This window comes from Rutidosis leptorrhynchoides, chromosome 1 (assembly GCF_046630445.1).
Source record: "Rutidosis leptorrhynchoides isolate AG116_Rl617_1_P2 chromosome 1, CSIRO_AGI_Rlap_v1, whole genome shotgun sequence".
Taxonomy (NCBI): Eukaryota; Viridiplantae; Streptophyta; class Magnoliopsida; order Asterales; family Asteraceae; genus Rutidosis; species Rutidosis leptorrhynchoides.
In genome coordinates, this window is record NC_092333.1 from 245,990,037 (window position 1) to 246,011,325 (window position 21,289).

The window sequence follows — 21,289 nt, forward strand, 5'->3', positions numbered from 1 at the left end:
AAGGCCCAACTAAAACAAACAGAACCCGACTAACACAACCTGAGCAAGCCATTGAGTAAATAAGTCCCACTTGAACCGAAGCTAAACAGCTACTGTGTATGAAAAGAAGGCAACAATAAACAAAAATGGAAACAACCCAAGAATGAGCACAAAACCAGAAAAACCCCAAAAATGTGCACACTACAATCCAGTCCAGTTAACTAACCAAACGAGAGGTTAACAAAAGGGACTTGAGTCAATGGGTACTTGGGTAGTAAGACAACAAAAAACAAAACTATAAAGAAAGATGAAGAGATTCTACCCACTAAAAATACACTTTAGCCAATTTTACCCGTCTGACCCGTTTCTCTGTTATAAGTTTATTTGGTTTTTTTCACCCATTTGACCTGACGGAATTCAAAAAAACCCGAGTCAACTCATTCATATGTTTTCTAATCCCCGAGTCCCAAGATTCACGAAAACTAACAATGAAATACGCAAGCAATAAAAACAATGGCCAGAATTAAGTTACTGCCAAAATGTACCAAGACTAACTACTAAACGGAACAAACAAAACGGATATTGATACCCACATATCACAACATCTCAGATAGCAAAAAAAAAAAAAAACAGTAGCAAAGAACGTACAAACTGAGTACCCCTAGCTAGTCATCGACATCATTATCATCATCCACATAACATCATCATCAAAATTAGAATCATCCAGGGGTGGGCGTGGAGGAATAACTCTCTCTGGTAAATCCATTCTTGGTCCAACAAGTGAGTAATACGCAAGCAATGAAAATGGACGAAGTTGAATGTCCAGTTCATCATCAACATCTACTTCAGGTCTAATTAGCTCCATATGCCAATTTGGTGGAAACATGTTCCTTTTATTATCATCACCTCCAAAAATAACACCATTACTTTCAATAAAATCCTTTTCACTCTCAAAAATAAAGTCACCAACACGATAACTTTGAATCCACATGTACCTTAGAGAACTTATATTCGATGCAAACATTGATATCGCCTCCTTGCGAAAAAAACAACCCATCACTTCAAACTTCTGCAGTTTTGGACACCCTACTGATAATTGCAAAAGTCCATCATTTGGTTTATCCAGAAAACCAAGCATAAGAGACCTCAAATTTCTACCAAATTTTCCAATAGACGACAAACCAACATCAGTGAGGGGTACAGGATCGCGAATGTAAATACCTAGCTTTTCAAGTTTCGTGCACCCCCTTAGCAAAGCTCGAACCCCGTTATCTAGCGGTAAATCTGTCATCTTCTCACGTGTATCAACCGAAGTAATACGAAAATCTAAGAGATTTTTCAAGTTACATCCTATGCATTCCAAAGCTTCATTTGTAATATCTTTGATATAAGCATGCAAACATTCCAATTTGACGCATCCTCTTGCAAGCGCAACTTAACCCTATTTGTGACACAACGCCTTCTTCAGAGCCCTGTCGCTTAATCTTTACCCTACGCAGCTTCTTACAAGATTGACCAAGCTCTTGCAAACCCGAATCTCCAATGGGGTCCTTAGCATACAAAACTTCTAAATTCGGACACTTATTAACAATCACGACATAATTACTTGCAGTTAAGATAGCATACGTTAGGTCTAGTTCTGTTAATTGTTGGGCAAAACCAAGTTGAATATAACCAAGTACAACTGAAGTAACAAATCTACTCATATTAGCGAATGCCATACTCCTCACTTTTGAATGAAACGTAATAAAAGTACCTGTACTGGGATTGTAAAACGGGGCACCTCCAAATTCTTCCAACTTAACTGCATAACGAAACACTCTCATAATATCACTGCAATCACAATCCATAAGCTTCAAGCTAATAAGCGTGTCACTACAATTTTTCGCAAGTGACACAATATCTTTCCTATCACACTTAATTATACTCGTTTCATAGTAATTCAACGCTTCCAGACACGTGCTACGCAAAGCTAATTCGTGCAACCATTCACCATCCTTGTCCACGATTTCACTCTTTTGCAAACACAATGTTCTCAAATTACAGCAATTAGTACTAACTTTCAACAATCCATCAGTTGAAAACCCCGAACACGCGTTAATATCCAGAACCCTAATATCCTTACCGCGCATTCTGACTAACACTTCTAAATCTGAATCGGTAACAATCATACGTCGAAATCGAATCGATTTCAAGCAACGAAATGAATTGGTATTAGCGATTACCTCGATCCACGGGGTGACGTAACCGCCCCAATCGTGTGGGACCCATTGGAAAGCTGTGGCACGTGGTATGGCGTTTCCTGGCTTGCCTTTTAGGGTTAGGGATTCGAGAAATGGAAATCGTCGACTGAGACGATGTGGTGACGTGGCATAACAAAAGTGGATGGTGACGTACTTACGTGTCAAGCAATCGAGATGGTACCATTTACGGCAGACTAACGAGACGGAGTTACGGTCATCGGTGGTGTGAATGTAGGGGATGATGAAGTCGAATACTCTGTCAATTGAGTCTGGTTCCATGATGAGGATTTAGGGTTTTAGTTTCTTGAGTATGATGACATTGATGATTTGAGAATTTGGAAATGAGGGGTTAAGAGTGTTTTTGGTACAGCAGTTGTTTGTGTAGAAGCTGAGACTCTGTTGAAATATTTTTTGATCTTTTTATTACTGTATTAGTAGTTAGACCCGGGTTTCGACAATAAAATTTTAAAATAAAATAATTTGTGTGTCGTTTCATGTAACAAATAACTCCAATCGTGTAGATGGCGGTGGCACCACTAATAGCCTTCAATCGACACCTCATAATCGCGCTACGTGTAGATGCCCGTGGTGAAGTTTGCATCAACAATCGCTCGGGTAAAGCTCTCAATCAATGAAGATGGAGATTGTGTAGGGGTTTTGTTTGGGGCACCTGTAAAGATCGTCCCAGAAGCTGGCGGACATATTAAGGGAGGGTTATCGGATAAAAAAGAGTAGACAGATAAATATAGGATGAGATGCCGTTTGAAGTAGTCAAACGGCACAATTATGTGAGAGTAGTACTGTAATAGTATAATAATAGGGTCAAACAGCACAATTATGTGAGATTAATAATAATAATAATATAATTACTGTTCAGAAAATTTATACTGATTTTTAGAATCACGCAATACAACTTTACATTTCATCATTTTATTCAATTAAAATATGACCTATTACACCCAAGTTGATGATATATGAATTGTAATTAAATAAAGACTCTGAAACAGCTCAGGTTCATGCTTCATATCATAACTGGCTATTTTTAAAGAGCATTATAACACTTAAAAAGTTAATAACGACCATTAGCTAATTTGAATTCATTTCTTAAAAGAAAGTTTTCTCGGTCGGAATTTGACCATAAGACATCATTGTCCTATTATAACCATGTAGATTAGTTGAGAAATGCATGAGTATCATTAATTTACTATCATAGTTCAAAATATATGATATCTGTTGCAAGACCTAAAGTAACAGAATCAGAAAGTGTTCAAAGCATAAAAACCATAGATACCCGTGTAATTTCTTAACTAATGCGTCATAAGAAAAGATATAAGACCTCAAAGTTACACGACGATTAACTTTAAAAATTGAAACCAAGCTAAAGTATATAACGCAACCCACCTCGACAACAGGTTTCACTGCTACTTCATAAACTCACGTATAGGCAACCGAGATCTCCTCCGAGATCTCGTTTTTAGAAGGCAATCGAGACGAGATGTTCATCTCCCGAGATTTCTCGTTCAACGGGGTCAAACTTAGTCAAAGCCACGATTTCTCGAATTTTCATGCTAATTTGTAAGATTTTCTTGTAAAATTCGTAATTTCAAAGATTTTCTCGCTCATTTCTCGGATATTTTTGTAAAATCTCGTAAAAACATATATAAATATATATATATTTATGTTTTTATGTATATTTTTATTAAAAAAAACTATAAAGTCAACGTAAGTCAACGTCCGAGATCTCCCCGAGATTATTCCGAGATGCCGAGATCTCCCTAAAAAAGTCCAAACGAGATCTCCCCGAGATCTGAATTCTCCAACCTTGGAGCATAGCATATAAAATGTAAAATGTTGCAAACCTCTAACTGTAATTTCACACAATCCGCAAAATCAATATCTGCTAACCCAACTTTGTTACGCCCCCGCTCATTTTGACACCCTATGCTATAGATTGTCATACCTCAAAAATGTACTCTTCGTGAAGAAAACTTGCCATAATATTCAACGACAACATCAGTATGATGTTAATTTGTCTAAATCATCTATTATTGGATTTTCAGTTGTAAGCGTATCAAAGTAATATCCCAATAACTCATGCATCCGATATCACATTCATTCTTTTATACAGTTAAAGTATAATATATACACTTGGCAGAAAAGACGATAAAGAAACTAATAAATTCAAGTTCAGAATAGTACATTTGACGATCACGTTCGCTACTTGGCATAGCAATTTATCAAATTAAGTACATCGAGATACACGACTCATTATCTTTTCCGCACCCCTATTTCCCAAGATAAAAAAAAATCATTGGTAACGGGAAACTTTCAGCATATTACAAAAGTGGACCGGTGGTGAAGCTTTAATGATTGAAACAAACATGCATATAAGAGACACAGGTATGTACCTTTGGAGGTCTACTGAGTGTATACATCATTGTATTCAGTGATAAAATGAATACGTCTGCATTATAGGACCTACATTTTTTCTCCAACAAATCCACGATACGTATCATCATACCCAGGGTTCATTAAATAACGAATTTGCATTCAAAACAGTGCCTGAATTGACACTAAAACTTGTAGCATCGTTGCTTTGTTTGGCATCCATGTTTCATTCCCTTTGCATGTCCACATGTTCAAAAGACTTAGACAGACTTTTCCACAATCGTACAAATTTGGGTTCAGCCGGAGCCCACCAGAGTAGTAATAAACCATCTGAAATGGACCATTAAAACTGCTTTATCATGTGCATCAGTGCATTAAAATAAACTTATTTTAAACCAGAATATTCGATCATTATAAACCGGGGGTATGTCTAGATAGTTGGGAGGAAAATGAACATCAAAGACAAAGAGACCATCATGGACAGGTGTGCCTGCTGGTCCTATGATCACAACTCTCAAAAGATCCATTCTTGATTCATATGCCCTCACAAATATAGTATCTACCAAACTAAAAAAGTTAGAAATTAATGTTACATGTACTTTAAATCATAATACAGTCTTTGATTTCATAAAGCAATTCGAGTAGTAGAAACTCGAATGTACTTTGGCTGAACATTAACCATTGAACCAGATACATTTTTATCTAACTATCAAACTTTATGTACTTTGACCCATTATAAATACATGTGATAACCCAAACTGACTCTATACTTGTTCAAGTGTATGCTCAGCAAGATCAGTTGTGGATATCATAACTCCAGCAGCAAACGAACCCAATTCTAAACTAAGACCCAACTTATCACTTGACTGTAATTACATAGATATTATTTTAAGATACGACAACCAATGCGATCTAATGGAACCATAATTAAAAAATATGAGGAAACACAAACTCAACACATTAACTTAAATGACATCAAACTGTAAATGACATCAAACTCAACACATTAACTTACGGAAACTGATCTTAACATATAAAAAAATGAAATACCAACCTGTGTTCTAAAATTGGTATTAATTAACTTACAAAAGCCGTAATTCCACATATGCACATAAATAGGAAACTTTGAATGAGTCCTCCCAGAACAGCAACAGCCCGAACAACTTTAAGCTACAAAAACAAACAAGTACTTTAAATTAGTCTCTCGCATAACTTATCGCAAGAATGATGACATAAGGCGTCAAACATTATCAGTTAATTATACAACCTTTGCCATGGAGAACTCCAGCCCCAAAGCAAACAGGAGAAAAATTACACCAAATTGTGCTACAGTCTCTACCTGCACATGAACAAACATTTTTTAACGATCTTCTAAATAAGTACGTTATCATATATGCAAAATGTTAAATACTGACATACATAACCAATTTCACTAACTACATCCAGCCCGTTAGGTGCAACAAGTGATCCTGATAGCAAATATCCAGTGATAACCTTAAGAATAATACATATGAACCTTAGCTATGAAGAATGTAAACATTATTTAAAATCAGTAATCTTACTTTTCAGACTCGATTATAGGCAAGCGTGCTACAATAAGTTCACAGTATATCTCAATCAATTCATATGCTACCACTATCTTCTCTTCTCGAATTACATGTTCAACCTGATACAAATATAAGAATAACAAGTATAAAATAGAGTTAATTGACACTGCTACACATAATCACAAAACAAAATGTGAATCAAATATGTAAAAGAAATCAGGGTTTTCCATAAGAAACTTTTAAAGAAAGTATTCAAACCAATATTAGATTTTTGATTCATGTAAAAATACGTAGCTTGAAACATCACAACTTAATCAGGATACATCCTTAGTAACTACATAAGCGCAATTGACTACCGATTTCGCCATTCTTCAAGATCACCAATGAAAGGACCCGTCCTAATCCATCTGGACGAACACATTACATTTGGTTACATCGCGAGGTACTTGACCTCTATATAGTACATTTTACAAACATTGCATTCGTTTTTAAAAGACAAACTTTCATTACATCGAATGTTGACGGCATGCATACCATTTCATAATATATCCAACTATACTTGACTTAATAATAATCTTGATGAACTCAACGACTCGAATGCAACGTCTTTTGAAATATGTCATGAATGACTCCAAGTAATATCTCTAAAATGAGCGAATGCACAGCGGAAGATTTCTTTCATACCTGAGAATAAACATGCTTTCAAGTGTCAACCAAAAGGTTGGTGAGTTCATTAGTTTAACATAAATAATCATTTCCATCATTTTAATAGACCACGAGAATTTCATTTTCAGTTCTCATAAATATACGTCACATGCATAGAGACAAAAACCATTCATATGGTGAACACCTGGTAACCGACATTAACAAGATGCATATAAGAATATCCCCTATCATTCCGGGACATCCATCGGACATGATAAAACAACATCGAAGTACTAAAGCATCCGCTACAACGGATGGGGTTTGTTAGGCACAATAGATCTATCTTTAGGATTCGCGTCAATTAGTAGACTGGTTTACTAATTCTTAGGCCACCAAGCAAAAGGGGCATATTCGGCTTCGATCATTCAACCATATAATGTAGTTTCGATTACTTGTGTCTATTTCGTAAAACATTTATAAAAAACAGCGTATGTATTCTCAGTCCCAAAAAATATATATTGCAAAAGCATTTAAAAAGGGAGCAAATGAAACTCACAATATTGTACTTTGTAGTAAAAATACATAAGACGTCATTGAACAAGTGTAGGGTTGGCCTCGGATTCACGAACCTATATCAATTATTTATCAAATAGTATTAACACATATAATGATAGTAAACAAATATTATTATTATACTTATATATATATATATATATATATATATATATATATATATATATATATATATATATATATATATTCAATTCTTATTAAAATATTTTAATTAGAGCATATATATGTCATTTATTATAAATTTTATATATATACTTAAAAATATTATATAGTGTATCAAAATGTATATTTATATGTTTGATTATGTTAAAATATACATTTATACTATATGTACATTATTTATATATAAAATTATGGATAATAATATTTTATAACAATTTGTATAATATTAATGTAATATAGTATATGTTATAAGTATATTTTATATACAAAATATTTATTTGTTACTAAGAATAGTTTTGATGAAAATAAAATGATAGTTTTTAATAAAGATATTAATTTCAATGAAAATACCAATTATAAATTATAAAATAATGATACTTTTAATAATGATAACCATAATAATACTGATAGTAATAATGATTATAATAATAGTAATTTTTATTACTAATGATAATGATATAGTTGTAATAATCATAATAATGGTAAGAGTAATAATAATGATAATGATAATAATAACACTAATATTCATAATAATTAATAATAATATTAATACTCATAATAATAATAATAATTCTAATACTTGTATTAATAACAATAACATTCATTAATAATAACAATAACAATAAAATAATAGATATAGAAATAATAATAATAATAATAACAATAATAAGGATTACAACCTTTGAAGTTTGAAGCTATGCTTAAAAAGAATACGCCACGCCAGGACTCGAACCCGCGACCTCACATATACCCAATCACAACCTAAACCGGCTGAGCTACTGCCCTTTTTCTGATTAAATCATTCCCGTAATTATATTTAAATCATCTTATTTATCTGTTTATATTTTCTCCTCAATCCAAAGTTGAATCAGCCATGGATCAAATGAAATCAATCAACGATTTAACTAACAAGTTTTAAGATTTTCCAAACGAAACAGAAACATTTAATTTGGGTGATTGGAACAATTAAAACAGAAAAAAAAAAAAAAAACGTTGTACAGTTCGTCAAAGTACTTCACGAACTCAAACTCAAATTCAAATTTTAAGAATGTTTTAGACTATACTTAAAACATGAAAATGGTTACAAATCATCCTTAGAAACTTTATAAATTATCAATTTTATCTGAAACCTCAAAACGAATTCCAATTTTCCTCAAGAACAACTCAGTTGACTTTTTAAAAAATAAGTTTGACTTCGAAATTCTTTATTAATAGAAAGAATTAGGATTTGAAAATTTGCAGAGAGTTTGAATACTAGTTTCCTAACAACACTACGTTTATACTTTTTGAATTTTCATTCGATTTCAAATTTTTGATATAAAGACACACGAACAGAGGTAGCGACGAACACAACTAGAATGGGTGAATTGGAGTTAGATATTGAGAATAGGGGTTGGAAATCATTTAATTGATGATAGAAAGTGTGATTAAGAGCTGCTCGAAATTATTGAAAGGAAGTAAGGATCGACAGACATAGCCTCACGGGTAAGCAGAAGTTAAAAAACAATTAAAAACTGAATATGATATTTAACAGCATTCGCGTAATTATTGTCCTTTTTATTTTAATTATTTTTTTAATTAATTAATAAATATATTATTAATAATATTAATAATTATTAAATTAATAATAATAATTAATAATGATACTAAAATCATAAAAAAGATAATGATTTAAGATATTAATAATAGATTGTATTATTTCCTAATAAATATAACTATATTAATACAAATAATAATAATAATAATAATAATAATAATAATAATAATAATAATAATAATAATAATAATAATAATAATAATATTGATAAAGAACAAAAATAATAACAAATAATCATAATAACTTAAAATTATAATTTTACTACTAATTATAATAATAATGATATTGGTAAAGATAACAATGATATTAATGATATTAAATTAAATGTATTAAACTTTATATTTATATGTTATATGGTAATATTAGTGGTACGGATATTAATATTAATATCCATATTTATTTTTAATCATGATGGAAATAATAATAATCATAATATGTATAATTCTTAATAATAGTTATACTAACAATAATTATAATACAAATACATGATAATAACAATTATAATAACTGAAAATATTTAGATTACAATTATAATATATACATAAAACTGATATTGATATTGATATTAGTATTAGTATTATTAATGAAAGTAATAACATGTTTATTATAACGACTATATTCTTAACTTGTATTTACACTTTATATATACAATTTATTAATTATGTAATATTTAATAATTACATATGTAACGACCCTGGATTTTCCAACGTTTAATTAATAATAGTTATTATTAATGCTTGTGTTTAATGAATGTATTTTTATACATTTACTTACTACTGTACTTGACTTTACATGCCCGACTCGTCTTTGTGACACACGTACTTTTCACGAATAATATTTTAGAATATTATTTACATTCATGATTAATTATTATTAGTCATTTTTAATTAACTAAGGTTACTAGTTAATTACATGGGCTTATTTATTTAATTTGTTACGTACTTGGTCTTTTATTAATGGACTCATGATTAATGGACTTAGAAGCCCACCCTACTCTCTTAATGGATTAATTAGGAGCCCATTTTGTTACAAGTATTTCATTTAGTCTTAAACTAGCTTAGTTGGTGAATGAAAGACTAGTTACAAGTATCCTTACAACACTTTCCCACACTATTTAACCTTATTACCAATTTGAGCCAAATACATGCAAGTGACTAGTGGGCATTCTCCTCTTTTGGCACCCCATGGAGCCGTCGGCTTTGATGGGTAAAAAGGAGGTTCCCTTTTCTTTTTTTTGTGATACATACTCACTAGTTTACTTCACTTCTCACTCACACACTTACTTGCATCTCATTTTCTCTCATTTTTCTCTCAAGACTTGTAAGTAACAAGCTTACTTTTCTCTTCTTTTTCTTCATAAAAACCGAAACCATACATACATCATCATCATCATTTGCTTGTTTTAATACTTGTTCTTTGTTGTTGTTTAACTTACTAGTTGTTTGTTGTTTACTTACTAATAGTTAAGAATCAAACTTGTTAGTTTATTCTTCATATCATCTTGTTCATACAAGAACATACAAGAACCTAAACTTTCTAGTTTATGGTTCTACACTTAATATTTTAAAAGATTGAAAGTTCATGAGTTAAAATCATACTTGTGTTCATGTTTGTAAACTTAAGGTTTACTTTCTTAAAGATCAAAGTCTTGACTTGAATCTTTAAAGTATAAACAACCATGAACTTGTTACTTGTAGATTTAACTTATTTCTTCATTTTATGTACTTTAAAGTTGTGATGTTGTTAGTTTGGTCAAGTATTACTAGTTAATCTTGATCTCATATTTCTTGAAACTAAAAGTTAACTTTATAAGTTCAAGAACATAGAAGTATAACTTTCTAGTTATAACTTTATATAATTATGTTGGATTAAGTTTATATAACTTATGGTCTACTTATTTTGTTGTAAACAAGAGCTTACAAGCTTACATACACTTTACTAGTTGAAAATCTAAGTTTCATAACTTATGGTTTCATTAAAGTAAAGATTCAAGTGTTATGACTTAGGATTTAACTTAGTAACTTTAGATCTAGACTTTTGGGTCCTGGATCTTCAAGATCTAACTAAGAACTATGTTCTACAACTTAAGATCTTAATTATTTAGTTTACTTTCAAGTTTGTAGCTTAAAATTACTTTTAGAGTTCATGTATGTGTCGGATCTAAGATCTTGATGTAACTTTGGTTAATCAAACTACTTGCAACACTTAATTGAGTTGTGCTACTTATCTTAGACTTACACTTGTGTTATGATGGTCAAAACTTGGTAAAGATGATGCAAACACATCAACGAGTTGTACACTTGAAGCTATATGCATCAAGGATGAGAACCGTGATGAGCATCGAGCACCAAGAACCCACCGGAACACTAAACCTACTATTTTTTGGGTCTGATCAGAATACCTGGGCTACTGTAAAGTTTATTTTCAGTTATCTATGTTCGAGTAGATAATTTTTCGTTTAAGACTCGTCTTAATCCGAGTTACGGTTTAGGATCTATGGCCCTCCGAACGTCACTATGTCCTTTTAACGTTGTGCTGAAAATTCTGACCTAGTCGCACTTAAACCGTCGCCACGGTCAAACGAAGACGAGTTTGGTTCTGGAATTTTTACAGCAACTAAAGGACTCATATACGGAGCCATGGCCCTGGTCCCACCTCAATTCGGTTTGTATAGAGGCCGTGGCGACTGATCGAAGTCAGCCTTTGTTTTAAACCCTATTCTTGAACGAAAACTTACTTTACGCTTTTTGTTTAATGATGAATGATGATGATACTTAACACCTAATTTACATACATTTAAACCTTTGAGAACGATTTACTGACTTAGTACCTTTTGACTTAGGTTGAGGACTTTTGAACCAACCACTTTGCTTACTTTACCGCGTACCGAATTTTACTACTTTATCATTGTGAGTTATAGCATCCCTTTTTACTTTAACTATTTTGGGAACTGAGAATACATGCGCATTTTACATTTTACATACTAGGCACGAGTACTTAAACTTTATATATGTGTGGGTTATACAACGGCATAAACTTTCCCCTTAGCTCGGTAACGTTTAGTTATTGGTCTTTGAACCGGTGAACGCGAATCTTAGATATGGATCCATAGGGTTTGACATCCCCACTCGGGCTAGTAGCGCTAGCATTTAACGGGTGTTTAATACTTCGTAAACATACGCACTCGCTAAGTGTACTTTTAGGGGGTGATAAACGTTAAGTTAGTTACCAAGTGCCCACGGTTAAACATATACTTTTCATACTGTTTTGAAACGCTGTTTGAAGCACTGAAATCTCGTGGCCTACCTTACATTACTGTTATACTTTAAACTATAGCTCACCAACCTTTGTGTTGATGTTTTTAAGCATGTTTTTCTCGGGTGCTTAAGGTTTGCTTGCTTCCGCTGTACTGGTCATGCTTTGTAGACACCCGCTGCGCTTGTTAGAGTTGTCACCGCATGAAACGTTTTATTTGCATTCAAACTATGTTACCTTTTGAAACAATGATTTGTAACGACTATTGGGTCACGTACTATTACTAATTGCTTCTGTTCATTGAAGCATACTTTTGTTGTAAGATATTTGATGTTGGTTAAGACATCACCTTTATTCATGAATGCGAACTTCTTGTGAAACCGCATATAGTATTTGACCTTGTAATGATCCTGTTGTTGATGATTCGTACACGATGGTTTTGTACGGGGCATCACAATATATATAGTAGCTTACATTGAGTATTAAATTGTTACATAGATTACAATATACATATTATAATAATTATCTATAGAAATTTTATATATATATATATATATATATATATATATATATATATATATATATATATATATATATAAAATTTCATTTTAAGTACAACTTATTTTATATCTTATTTTACATATTTAATTTTAAATGTTTAAGTTATATTTTATAATATCAAATTATTATATATATTACATTTATGTGTATATACATAATTATTTACAATAATTTGTTCGTGAATCGTCGGGAATTGGTCGAAGGTCAAATGGATATATGATACAGTTCAAAGATTTTTATGACTCAACATTACAGACTTTGCTTATCGTGTCGAAACCACATAAAGATTAAGTTTAAATTTGGTCAGAAATTTCCGGGTCGTCACAGCCAATTGACAACCGCTTTCGCCATTCTTCATTTAGTCTGCAATTCTACACATGTGGATGAAATGAAATGGGGGTCGCTGCTGATATTATGGTTCGTAGGTAGATGAATTAGGGAAGTGGGAATGGAACGATGGAAGCTGTGTATTTGTTATTCAACAGCAGATATTGATCAAAGAAATCACCCCATAACCTTGTTCGGTAGTGATTATATATTCAAAAAAATTTTGCTACAACAACGATTGATATGATGAAAATCAACCCGCTAACCTTGTTCGATAGAGATTATTGCCTTTGATTTTTGACGATGATGAATTATGATGAATGTAGAAGAAGGCGTAATTTGAGATGCAGCACTAATGCGTCTGTTTGAAGTGAGGATCCGAATAGATCTTTAAGGTCCACGTTTTTTTTTTTTTTTATTAGGGGTATTAAGTATATAAAATTGATTAAGAATGACTTATTGAGTTATAATTAGATCAATGGTAGATAGTTAGGGGTAGCGGTAGTCATTTGTGTAATTTAATGGTGTAGATTAAGAGTTGATTTTAATGATATCCCAATTAACACTTTCTTATAATGTATAAGTTAGAAGTTAGAAGTTAGAAGTTAGAAGTTAGATAGATTTTGTTTTTGTATATATTGTATATTTTAATTTTAATATCTTATTTTTTTCTTAATTGTATATTGTATATTTAAATATTTATACAGTAGTAATAGTAATTTTGATTATATTTTATTATTTAATTTCATGAAAATGGTAGGAAGCTTGCACATTCCCACTTTAATATGTTTTGTTTATTTCATTAGAATTATAACTAGCAAAAGGTTTGATCCTGCATTGCACCAGCGTTCACCGGTTCTTCTAATATAATTGCATACTTAAAATGTTTATATCAAACTTGAGATCACAGAAGCACGTATATTATCACACAAATTATCAGAAGCAACTACTCGATCCATAAGTTGTGACCAAAAACTTATATATTGTATGTACAACACCAGAGAAAAATTATTAATAAGAATAAGAATAAGAACTATTATTTAAAACATGATTATCTAACCTATATCAACACTGGTTGGTTGTTTACAGCATATTATGCCATTATGAGAGTATTCTTCATATAGTTATGATAAATATAATTAGACAAAATTGCTCGAATTATTCCCGTATTATATCTTTTTATCTGTTTTCATTCCTTCTACATACAAATTTCACAAACAATCCTTAAACTGATATTTTCATCCAAAATTCACCCTAACCCTAAAGATCGTTAACTCCTTTGTTAAGTTCCACCATGTGCACATGTATAAATGTCACGTGACCTGCACAAGGGTTCCACTACTTCACCCTCACACGAAAAGGGTCCTTACTGTCCAATTAATTAAAAAATTTCCATCACGATGCAAACTTTGAATAATTCTAGTTTTTCAAATAGATATATAAACCACAACTAAAATGTTTTCAAGATAGCTCACTTTGAGGAAAATGTATATGGAACAATGTATAATGCAGTGTTGTGAATCTAAGTTGTTGACATATAAATTTAGCGATTGAAATCGTTTTGCTCTTCATTTGCTGAAAATGAAGATCTCACACGGTCACATGATCTCAAAAGAACCTTTTGCATTTGAGGATGAAGTAGTGGAACCCTTTTTCAGGTACGTTATATTTATAGATGTGCACATTTGTGAAACTTAACGGGAGTTGACAATTGTTAAGGCATGTATGTGTTTGTGATGAAAATATCAGTTTAAAAATTGTTTGTGTAGTTTTCAGTCGGAAGGGATGAAAATAGGTAAAAGGATATAACACATACGTGATTTGAGTAATTTTTTCATATAATTCTATCACTTGATCTTTAAAGTTAAAAGGTTGAGTAAATTATTAATTAATTAATATTCATTTTCAAAGCTTGAAAGTTGATTAAATTCCTTTGATAGCTCGACTGGAAACTCAAACTAGATTATTATTGACCGATCATAACAATAAACACGTCTACGTCTATTCAGAATCTAAGTTGTCTTCCATAGTTATAAAAAATGAATTACCACCATGTGGCCAGAGGTGGAAATATGTGGGGCAGGGTGGAGCGACCACTTCCAGTGAATTTGTAATTTTCAGTGCAAAATGTTTGGATTTTTTGATTTTGCGCCTAGTGGATTTTTTTCCCAAAAGTCTCCATATTTGGTCCCCAAAGCCTCTGTATTTTGCCCAAAAATTCCATATTTTGCCAAAAAAAATTTGTTACGCTTTAAAAAAATTTCGCCCAAGGTGAAAAAAATTCATGCTTTCCCCACTGATCGTGGGCATGATCATCTTGAAGGTAATTCAGTGTGTGTTTTTGCATTAACTTAACTAAATAATGTAGTTTGTGTTTGCTTTTGTCTCTAGACCCTTGCAGAGGTTTAGTAATAAAAATTGTTTCCGTTCAAAATAAAAATAAATCATATGGTTTGTTTGACCTTATAAGTCAACAGACATTACTCTACATAGTTCTTGATTTAGCCAGTTTTGACCAGTAAATCTTATACCAGTTTTGAAAATCATAACCTAACCATTTTAACAAGTACCAATTGTTTCAAACCTCAACTACCTGCTAATGAACACCAGACTAGTTACTTTGTTTCACATATGGATATTTACCAGATTGGAAGCGTTATATTTGAGCCCAAAAAAAAAGACACTAAAAAAAAAAGTACAAAGCCAAAGTCTATCCTTCCCCTCAACAAACTATAAAAGCAAAGAGGAAATAGCATGAAAGGCACAAATAAAACAAATTCAAACGGCTAACTAACACAGCCCAGCCCGAGTCAGACGTTGAGTTTACTGTCCCAGTTACACTGGTGTATGAAAAGAACGCAACAAAAAGCAGAAACAACTCAAGAATGAGCACAATACAAACCAAGCCAAATAACTAACAAAATGAGAGTATATTAAAGAGAAAGGGGCTCGAGTCGATAAGTATAAAAAGCAGAAACAACTCAAGAATGACAACAACAAAAAACCAAAGTATAAAGAAAGATCTAGAGATTTTAAGCATTTATACTTTGTCAACCCGTCCACCCATTTCCTTGTTATAAGTTCATTTGTTTTTTACCCCATTTCACCAGTTAAAATTCAACAAAACCTGAGTCAACTCATTCATACGTTTTTCCTGAAGTCCCAATATTCATGGAAACAATATACAACTAGAAGTTGTGATGTGGTCCAGCATAGTCGAAACGGGAGATGATCGCAACGGGTGGTTTAGTCCCCCTCGGGTGATCCCAATCGCTGTCCAAAAAAATATACAACTAAGTGAAATACTGATACGGTTTATTCACATCTTTTTAGCAACGATTACATAGATATATATACTAAGAAACAAAATAACTACTACTAAATATGTGGGACTCAAACTGCCTAATAACTTCTGTCAACATGACGTAGAAGTATAGAACATGGGCAACTAAATAGAACATCCATGATGCAATGACATGTAACTAACTCATGACACCTACACCTTTCTTTATTTGTTAACTGCAAAACAAAACTACAAGATAAAACAAATACTACTAACATTCAAATAACCCGTAATATACATCCATTCGGCCCACTTGATACAACGGGTTTTCAATTGGGTTTCACGTAAACTTTAGCCTGTATCAAATACACAATGCTTAGATACGTACAAAGGTAAACCAACCAGTCTGATAAGTTATCAAAAAGGTTTATCAAGCCAATGACCCACAATTTACTTCTGGTCAAAAGGTACGATTGTACGAAGACTAACAACTAAACAAAACACTATAATATTGTTACCCACATAGCACATATCAGATGGCAAAAAAACACCAGCAAAGAACGTAGACACTGAGCACACCTAGTCAGTCATCATCATCACTATCATGATCATCCAAGGGCGAGTGTAGAGGAATAACTCTCTTTGGTAAATCCATTCTTTGTCCAATAAGAGAGTAATACGCAAGCAATGAAAATGGCTGAAAGGAGTCAACATCTACATGTACTTCAGGTCTAATTAGCTCCATATGCCAATTTGGACGAATCAGGTTCCTTATATTACCATCACCTCCAAAAATATTACCTTTACTTTCAATGAAATCCATTTTAGTTTCACAAATAGTGTAACCAGCACGATAACTTTGAATCCACATATACCTTAGAGAACTTAACTTCCATGCTAACATTGATATAGCCTGCTCATTAAAACCAAAGCCCCTCACTTCAAACTTCTGCAGTTTTGGACACCCAACTGATAATTGCAAAAGCCCATCATTTGGTTTCATTAGAAAACCAAGCATAAGAGACCTCAAATTTTTACCGAATATTCCAATAGACGACAAACCAACATCAGTGAGGGGTACGGGATTGTGAATGTAAATACCTAGCTTTTCAAGTTTCGTGCATCCCCTTAGCAAAGCTTGAACCCCATTATCTAGCGGTAAATCTGTCATCATCTGGCGTGTAGCCACCGAAGTAATACGAAAATCATAGAGATTTTTCAAGTTAGATCCTATGCATTCCAAAGCTTCATTTGTAATATCTTTAATATAAGCATGCAAGCATTCAATTTTAACGCATCCTCTTGCAAGCGCAATTAACCCTAATTGTGAAACAACGCCTTCTTCAGAGCTCCCCCGCATAATCTTAACCCTACGCAGCTTCTTACAAGATTGACTGAGATCTTGCAAACCCGAATCTCCAATGGTGTCCTTAGCATACAAAACTTCTAAACTTGGACACTTATAAGCAAGAAAACCGTCATAATCATTATCGTTAAAACTAACACACGTCAAGTTTAATTCCGTTAATTGTTGAGGAAAATCAATCAAAATAGGAATATGATTTCTACGATAAGTTATTGTAATACTCCTCAATTTTAACGGAATTTTGAGAACAATGCCAGTACTTGTTGTGTATGGCGCACCACCATATTCTTCTAACTTAACAGCATAACGAAAGACATCCATAAGATCACTTAAATCACAATCCGTAACCTTCAAACTAGTGAGGGTGTCACTACAATTTTTTGTAAGTAACACAAGATCTTTCGTATCACACTTATCAATACCCGTTTCGTAGAAATTCAACGATTCCATACACGTGTTACGCGAAGCTAATTCATGCAACCATTCACCATCCTTGTCCACGATTTCACTCTTTTGCAAACACAATGTTCTCAAATTACAGCAATTAGTACTAACTTTCAACAATCCATCGGTTGAAAACCCGTTAATATCCAGAACCCTAATATCCTTACCGCGCATTCTGACTAACAGCTCTAAATCCGAATCAGTAACAATCATACGTCGGAATCGGATCGATTTCAAGCAACGAAATGAATTAGTATTAGAAATTACCTCAATCCACGAGGAGACGTAACCGCCCCAATCGTGTGGGACCCATTGGAAAGCTGAGGCACGTGGTATGGCTTTTCCTGGTTTGCCTTTTAGGGTTAGGGATTTGAGAAATGGAAAGCGTCGACTGAGACGATGTGGTGACGTGGCGTAACATAAGTGGATGGTGACGTGCTTACGTGTCAAGCAATCGAAATGGAACCATTTACGGCAGACTAACGAGACGGAGTTACGGTCATCGGTGGTGTGAATGTAGGGGATGACGTAGTCGAATACTCTGTCAATTGAGTCTGGTTCCATGAGGATGTTTTAGTGTTTTAGGGTTATTATTTCTTGAATATGATGAAATGAAATTGATTTGAGAATTTGAAATTGAGACCACTCTCAACCATGACACCGTCATGGACACTTCCTCAGCGCCACATCAGCTTTCTCTCTCCTCATTTCTCACCACTTCATCTCATAACACTCTCAGGACACATCATTGCCAACCATAACATACTTTCTCCCAATCACATACCCCACAAAATTAATTAAATAAGTAATATACAAGGTTGTTTATGCTAAAGTACAAGTAAATAAAGCAAAGAAAAAAAGAAAGAAAAAATGATCTCGTGCTGGAAGATGCTTGGGGAAGAAACAGATGAGGGCGAATCTTGTGAGGGCGGACTGAGGGCTTGGGAGGGCACACCAATGCCAATGGAGCCCTCGAGGAAGAATGGTGAGGAAGGGATTGAGGGCGGACCATTGGGAGTGGTCTGAGAAAAAGTGTTTTTTTAAGTTGCAGTTGTTTGCGTAGAAGTTGAGACTTGAGACTTGAGAGTGTTAAAATCTCTCTAAAGATTTTTTTACCTACTCAAATCAACCTTACATTTAACCAACCAAATTAAATATTAACCAACCAAATTAAATATCGACAATTGTATTAAAGATTCGTTTACCTACTCAAATCAACCTAACTAACCGAATTAAATATTGACAATTGTATTATCTTTTCTAGTTAGTATTTGATAATATAAAAAATACACTTGTCAGTTTTTTTATTTGTGTTGGAAGCTTCGACGAGTCTAACACACCCACTATAGAGGACCTAGATTGTACTACACTCACTACACCTACACCTTGACGTTGGTTGGCCTTTAATTTTATGAATCCTTAGTGCACAATAATGATTATGCGACAGTGTCGACCATATATCATTCAGGCAGTATAACCGACTATGTATCACTTAGGCGGCAGAGCTGACCATATAATAAATATAACATAAGTGCACTAAGAACTTAAACACAAACTAAGGCTTAACCGGAAAACTTAAAAAAGAACAAATTTAATAATATAAAATATAATTACAATATTAGTTACTTACTTCACTATCTTCCTCTTCTAACTCAAACTCTTCTTACTTATTCACAACTTCTCTTCTTCACACCTTACAAATGAAAACTTCACCCATATTTATACTACTTCATAAAACTTTTTAGACACTAGATATTTTCATGGATATATAAATATCTAGATATTTTCATCACATGCAAATATTTAGTTTTTTCTATCATATACAAGTATCTAGATTTTTCTTTTACATTTAAATATCTAGAATTTTCTTTTATACATTTACTAATTCTATATTATTAAATTTGCATTGTATTTTAACAATTTGATATGTTAAATGTTACCTTAATTTGGTAGGTCAAAATCATTTTTCAATCTTTCTTTAACACTTTATTATTATTTTTTATTTGTTTATTCCCATGAAAAATGGTAGAATGCTAGATTTTGAATATCTCTACTTTTTTTTTAAAGACAATTATTTGAAATTACTGACCGGGAATAATTCATCCCCATCATTTTTCACGCACACATGCGATTTCGGACGAAAACTCGAACTGCATTATAGGGACCCGTCTTTAAACCATCCCGAAGAACAGGCGGAGCGAGCTGATATCTTGGAATACGGGTCGGTTAAACCTCACTTTAATCTATGTTTTGTTTATTGTTATAATTATGATAACTAGTGTAACACCCCCGAATTCGAGGGATTATAAAAGTATTTTGCAATATGGAAGTAGTTTAATTGAATGACCTTATAAAATAACGTAACAAGTAGTTTAAAACTATATTTACATGCAAGTAAATGATATAGATTAAGTATGTTTATAGAGATTAATGTAAAACAAAAATAAAAGTCAAATAAGAATGATAAAATATAACTATCATCGTACAAGTCAATTCATATGGAATGAAAACAACTATGACCGCGGCATCATGAGGTTTATACATGCTTTTTATCATAAAAATTTAGAGTTCATATTTTCAAATTAGATTTTGATGGATCCACTATAATTTGATGCTGGACTTCCTAAACTATGCTCAAATAAATTCTAACATAACACTTTTGTATACTATCACCTAAGGGTATTTGAGTAAAGTCATGTGGTTCTATAAAAAATTAATTTAGAAAAATCGCTACCCATAAAAATTAGTCACAAATGTAACAGACTGATTTAGGGCATAAACGTAAGATTACCATTTTGTCCTTAGACTATTTATTAATTTAATAAATTGTGTTTATTAATATTATTTTTATGTGTATAATTATTTGATGTGTTAGATTCTTTTTGTGACAAGGGTCACAGAACATGTTTATTTGTTTGT

At 32.5% G+C, this 21,289-nt stretch overlaps 3 protein-coding genes across 3 annotated transcripts; all 3 read right to left on the minus strand.

Moving 5' to 3' along the window:
* Window positions 1–640: 640 nt before the first annotated feature.
* Window positions 641–1,270, minus strand: LOC139896398 (coronatine-insensitive protein homolog 2-like). Its single transcript, XM_071879033.1, has one exon. It carries the CDS (start codon window positions 1,268–1,270, stop codon window positions 641–643), a length of 630 nt encoding a protein of 209 aa, XP_071735134.1.
* Window positions 1,271–1,346: 76 nt separating this feature from the next.
* Window positions 1,347–2,501, minus strand: LOC139896406 (coronatine-insensitive protein 1-like). Its single transcript, XM_071879043.1, has one exon. It carries the CDS (start codon window positions 2,499–2,501, stop codon window positions 1,347–1,349), a length of 1,155 nt encoding a protein of 384 aa, XP_071735144.1.
* Window positions 2,502–17,143: 14,642 nt separating this feature from the next.
* LOC139896413 (coronatine-insensitive protein 1-like) lies at window positions 17,144–18,934 on the minus strand. The gene has a single exon (XM_071879057.1). The coding sequence runs from the start codon at window positions 18,932–18,934 to the stop codon at window positions 17,144–17,146; it is 1,791 nt and encodes a 596-aa protein (XP_071735158.1).
* Window positions 18,935–21,289: the final 2,355 nt, after the last annotated feature.

Bases quoted from the DNA above. Each gene is read 5' to 3' on its own strand.
- LOC139896398 (XM_071879033.1), bottom strand. From the start codon at position 1,270: ATGACAGATTTACCGCTAGATAACGGGGTTCGAGCTTTGCTAAGGGGG.
- LOC139896406 (XM_071879043.1), bottom strand. From the start codon at position 2,501: ATGGAACCAGACTCAATTGACAGAGTATTCGACTTCATCATCCCCTAC.
- LOC139896413 (XM_071879057.1), bottom strand. From the start codon at position 18,934: ATGGAACCAGACTCAATTGACAGAGTATTCGACTACGTCATCCCCTAC.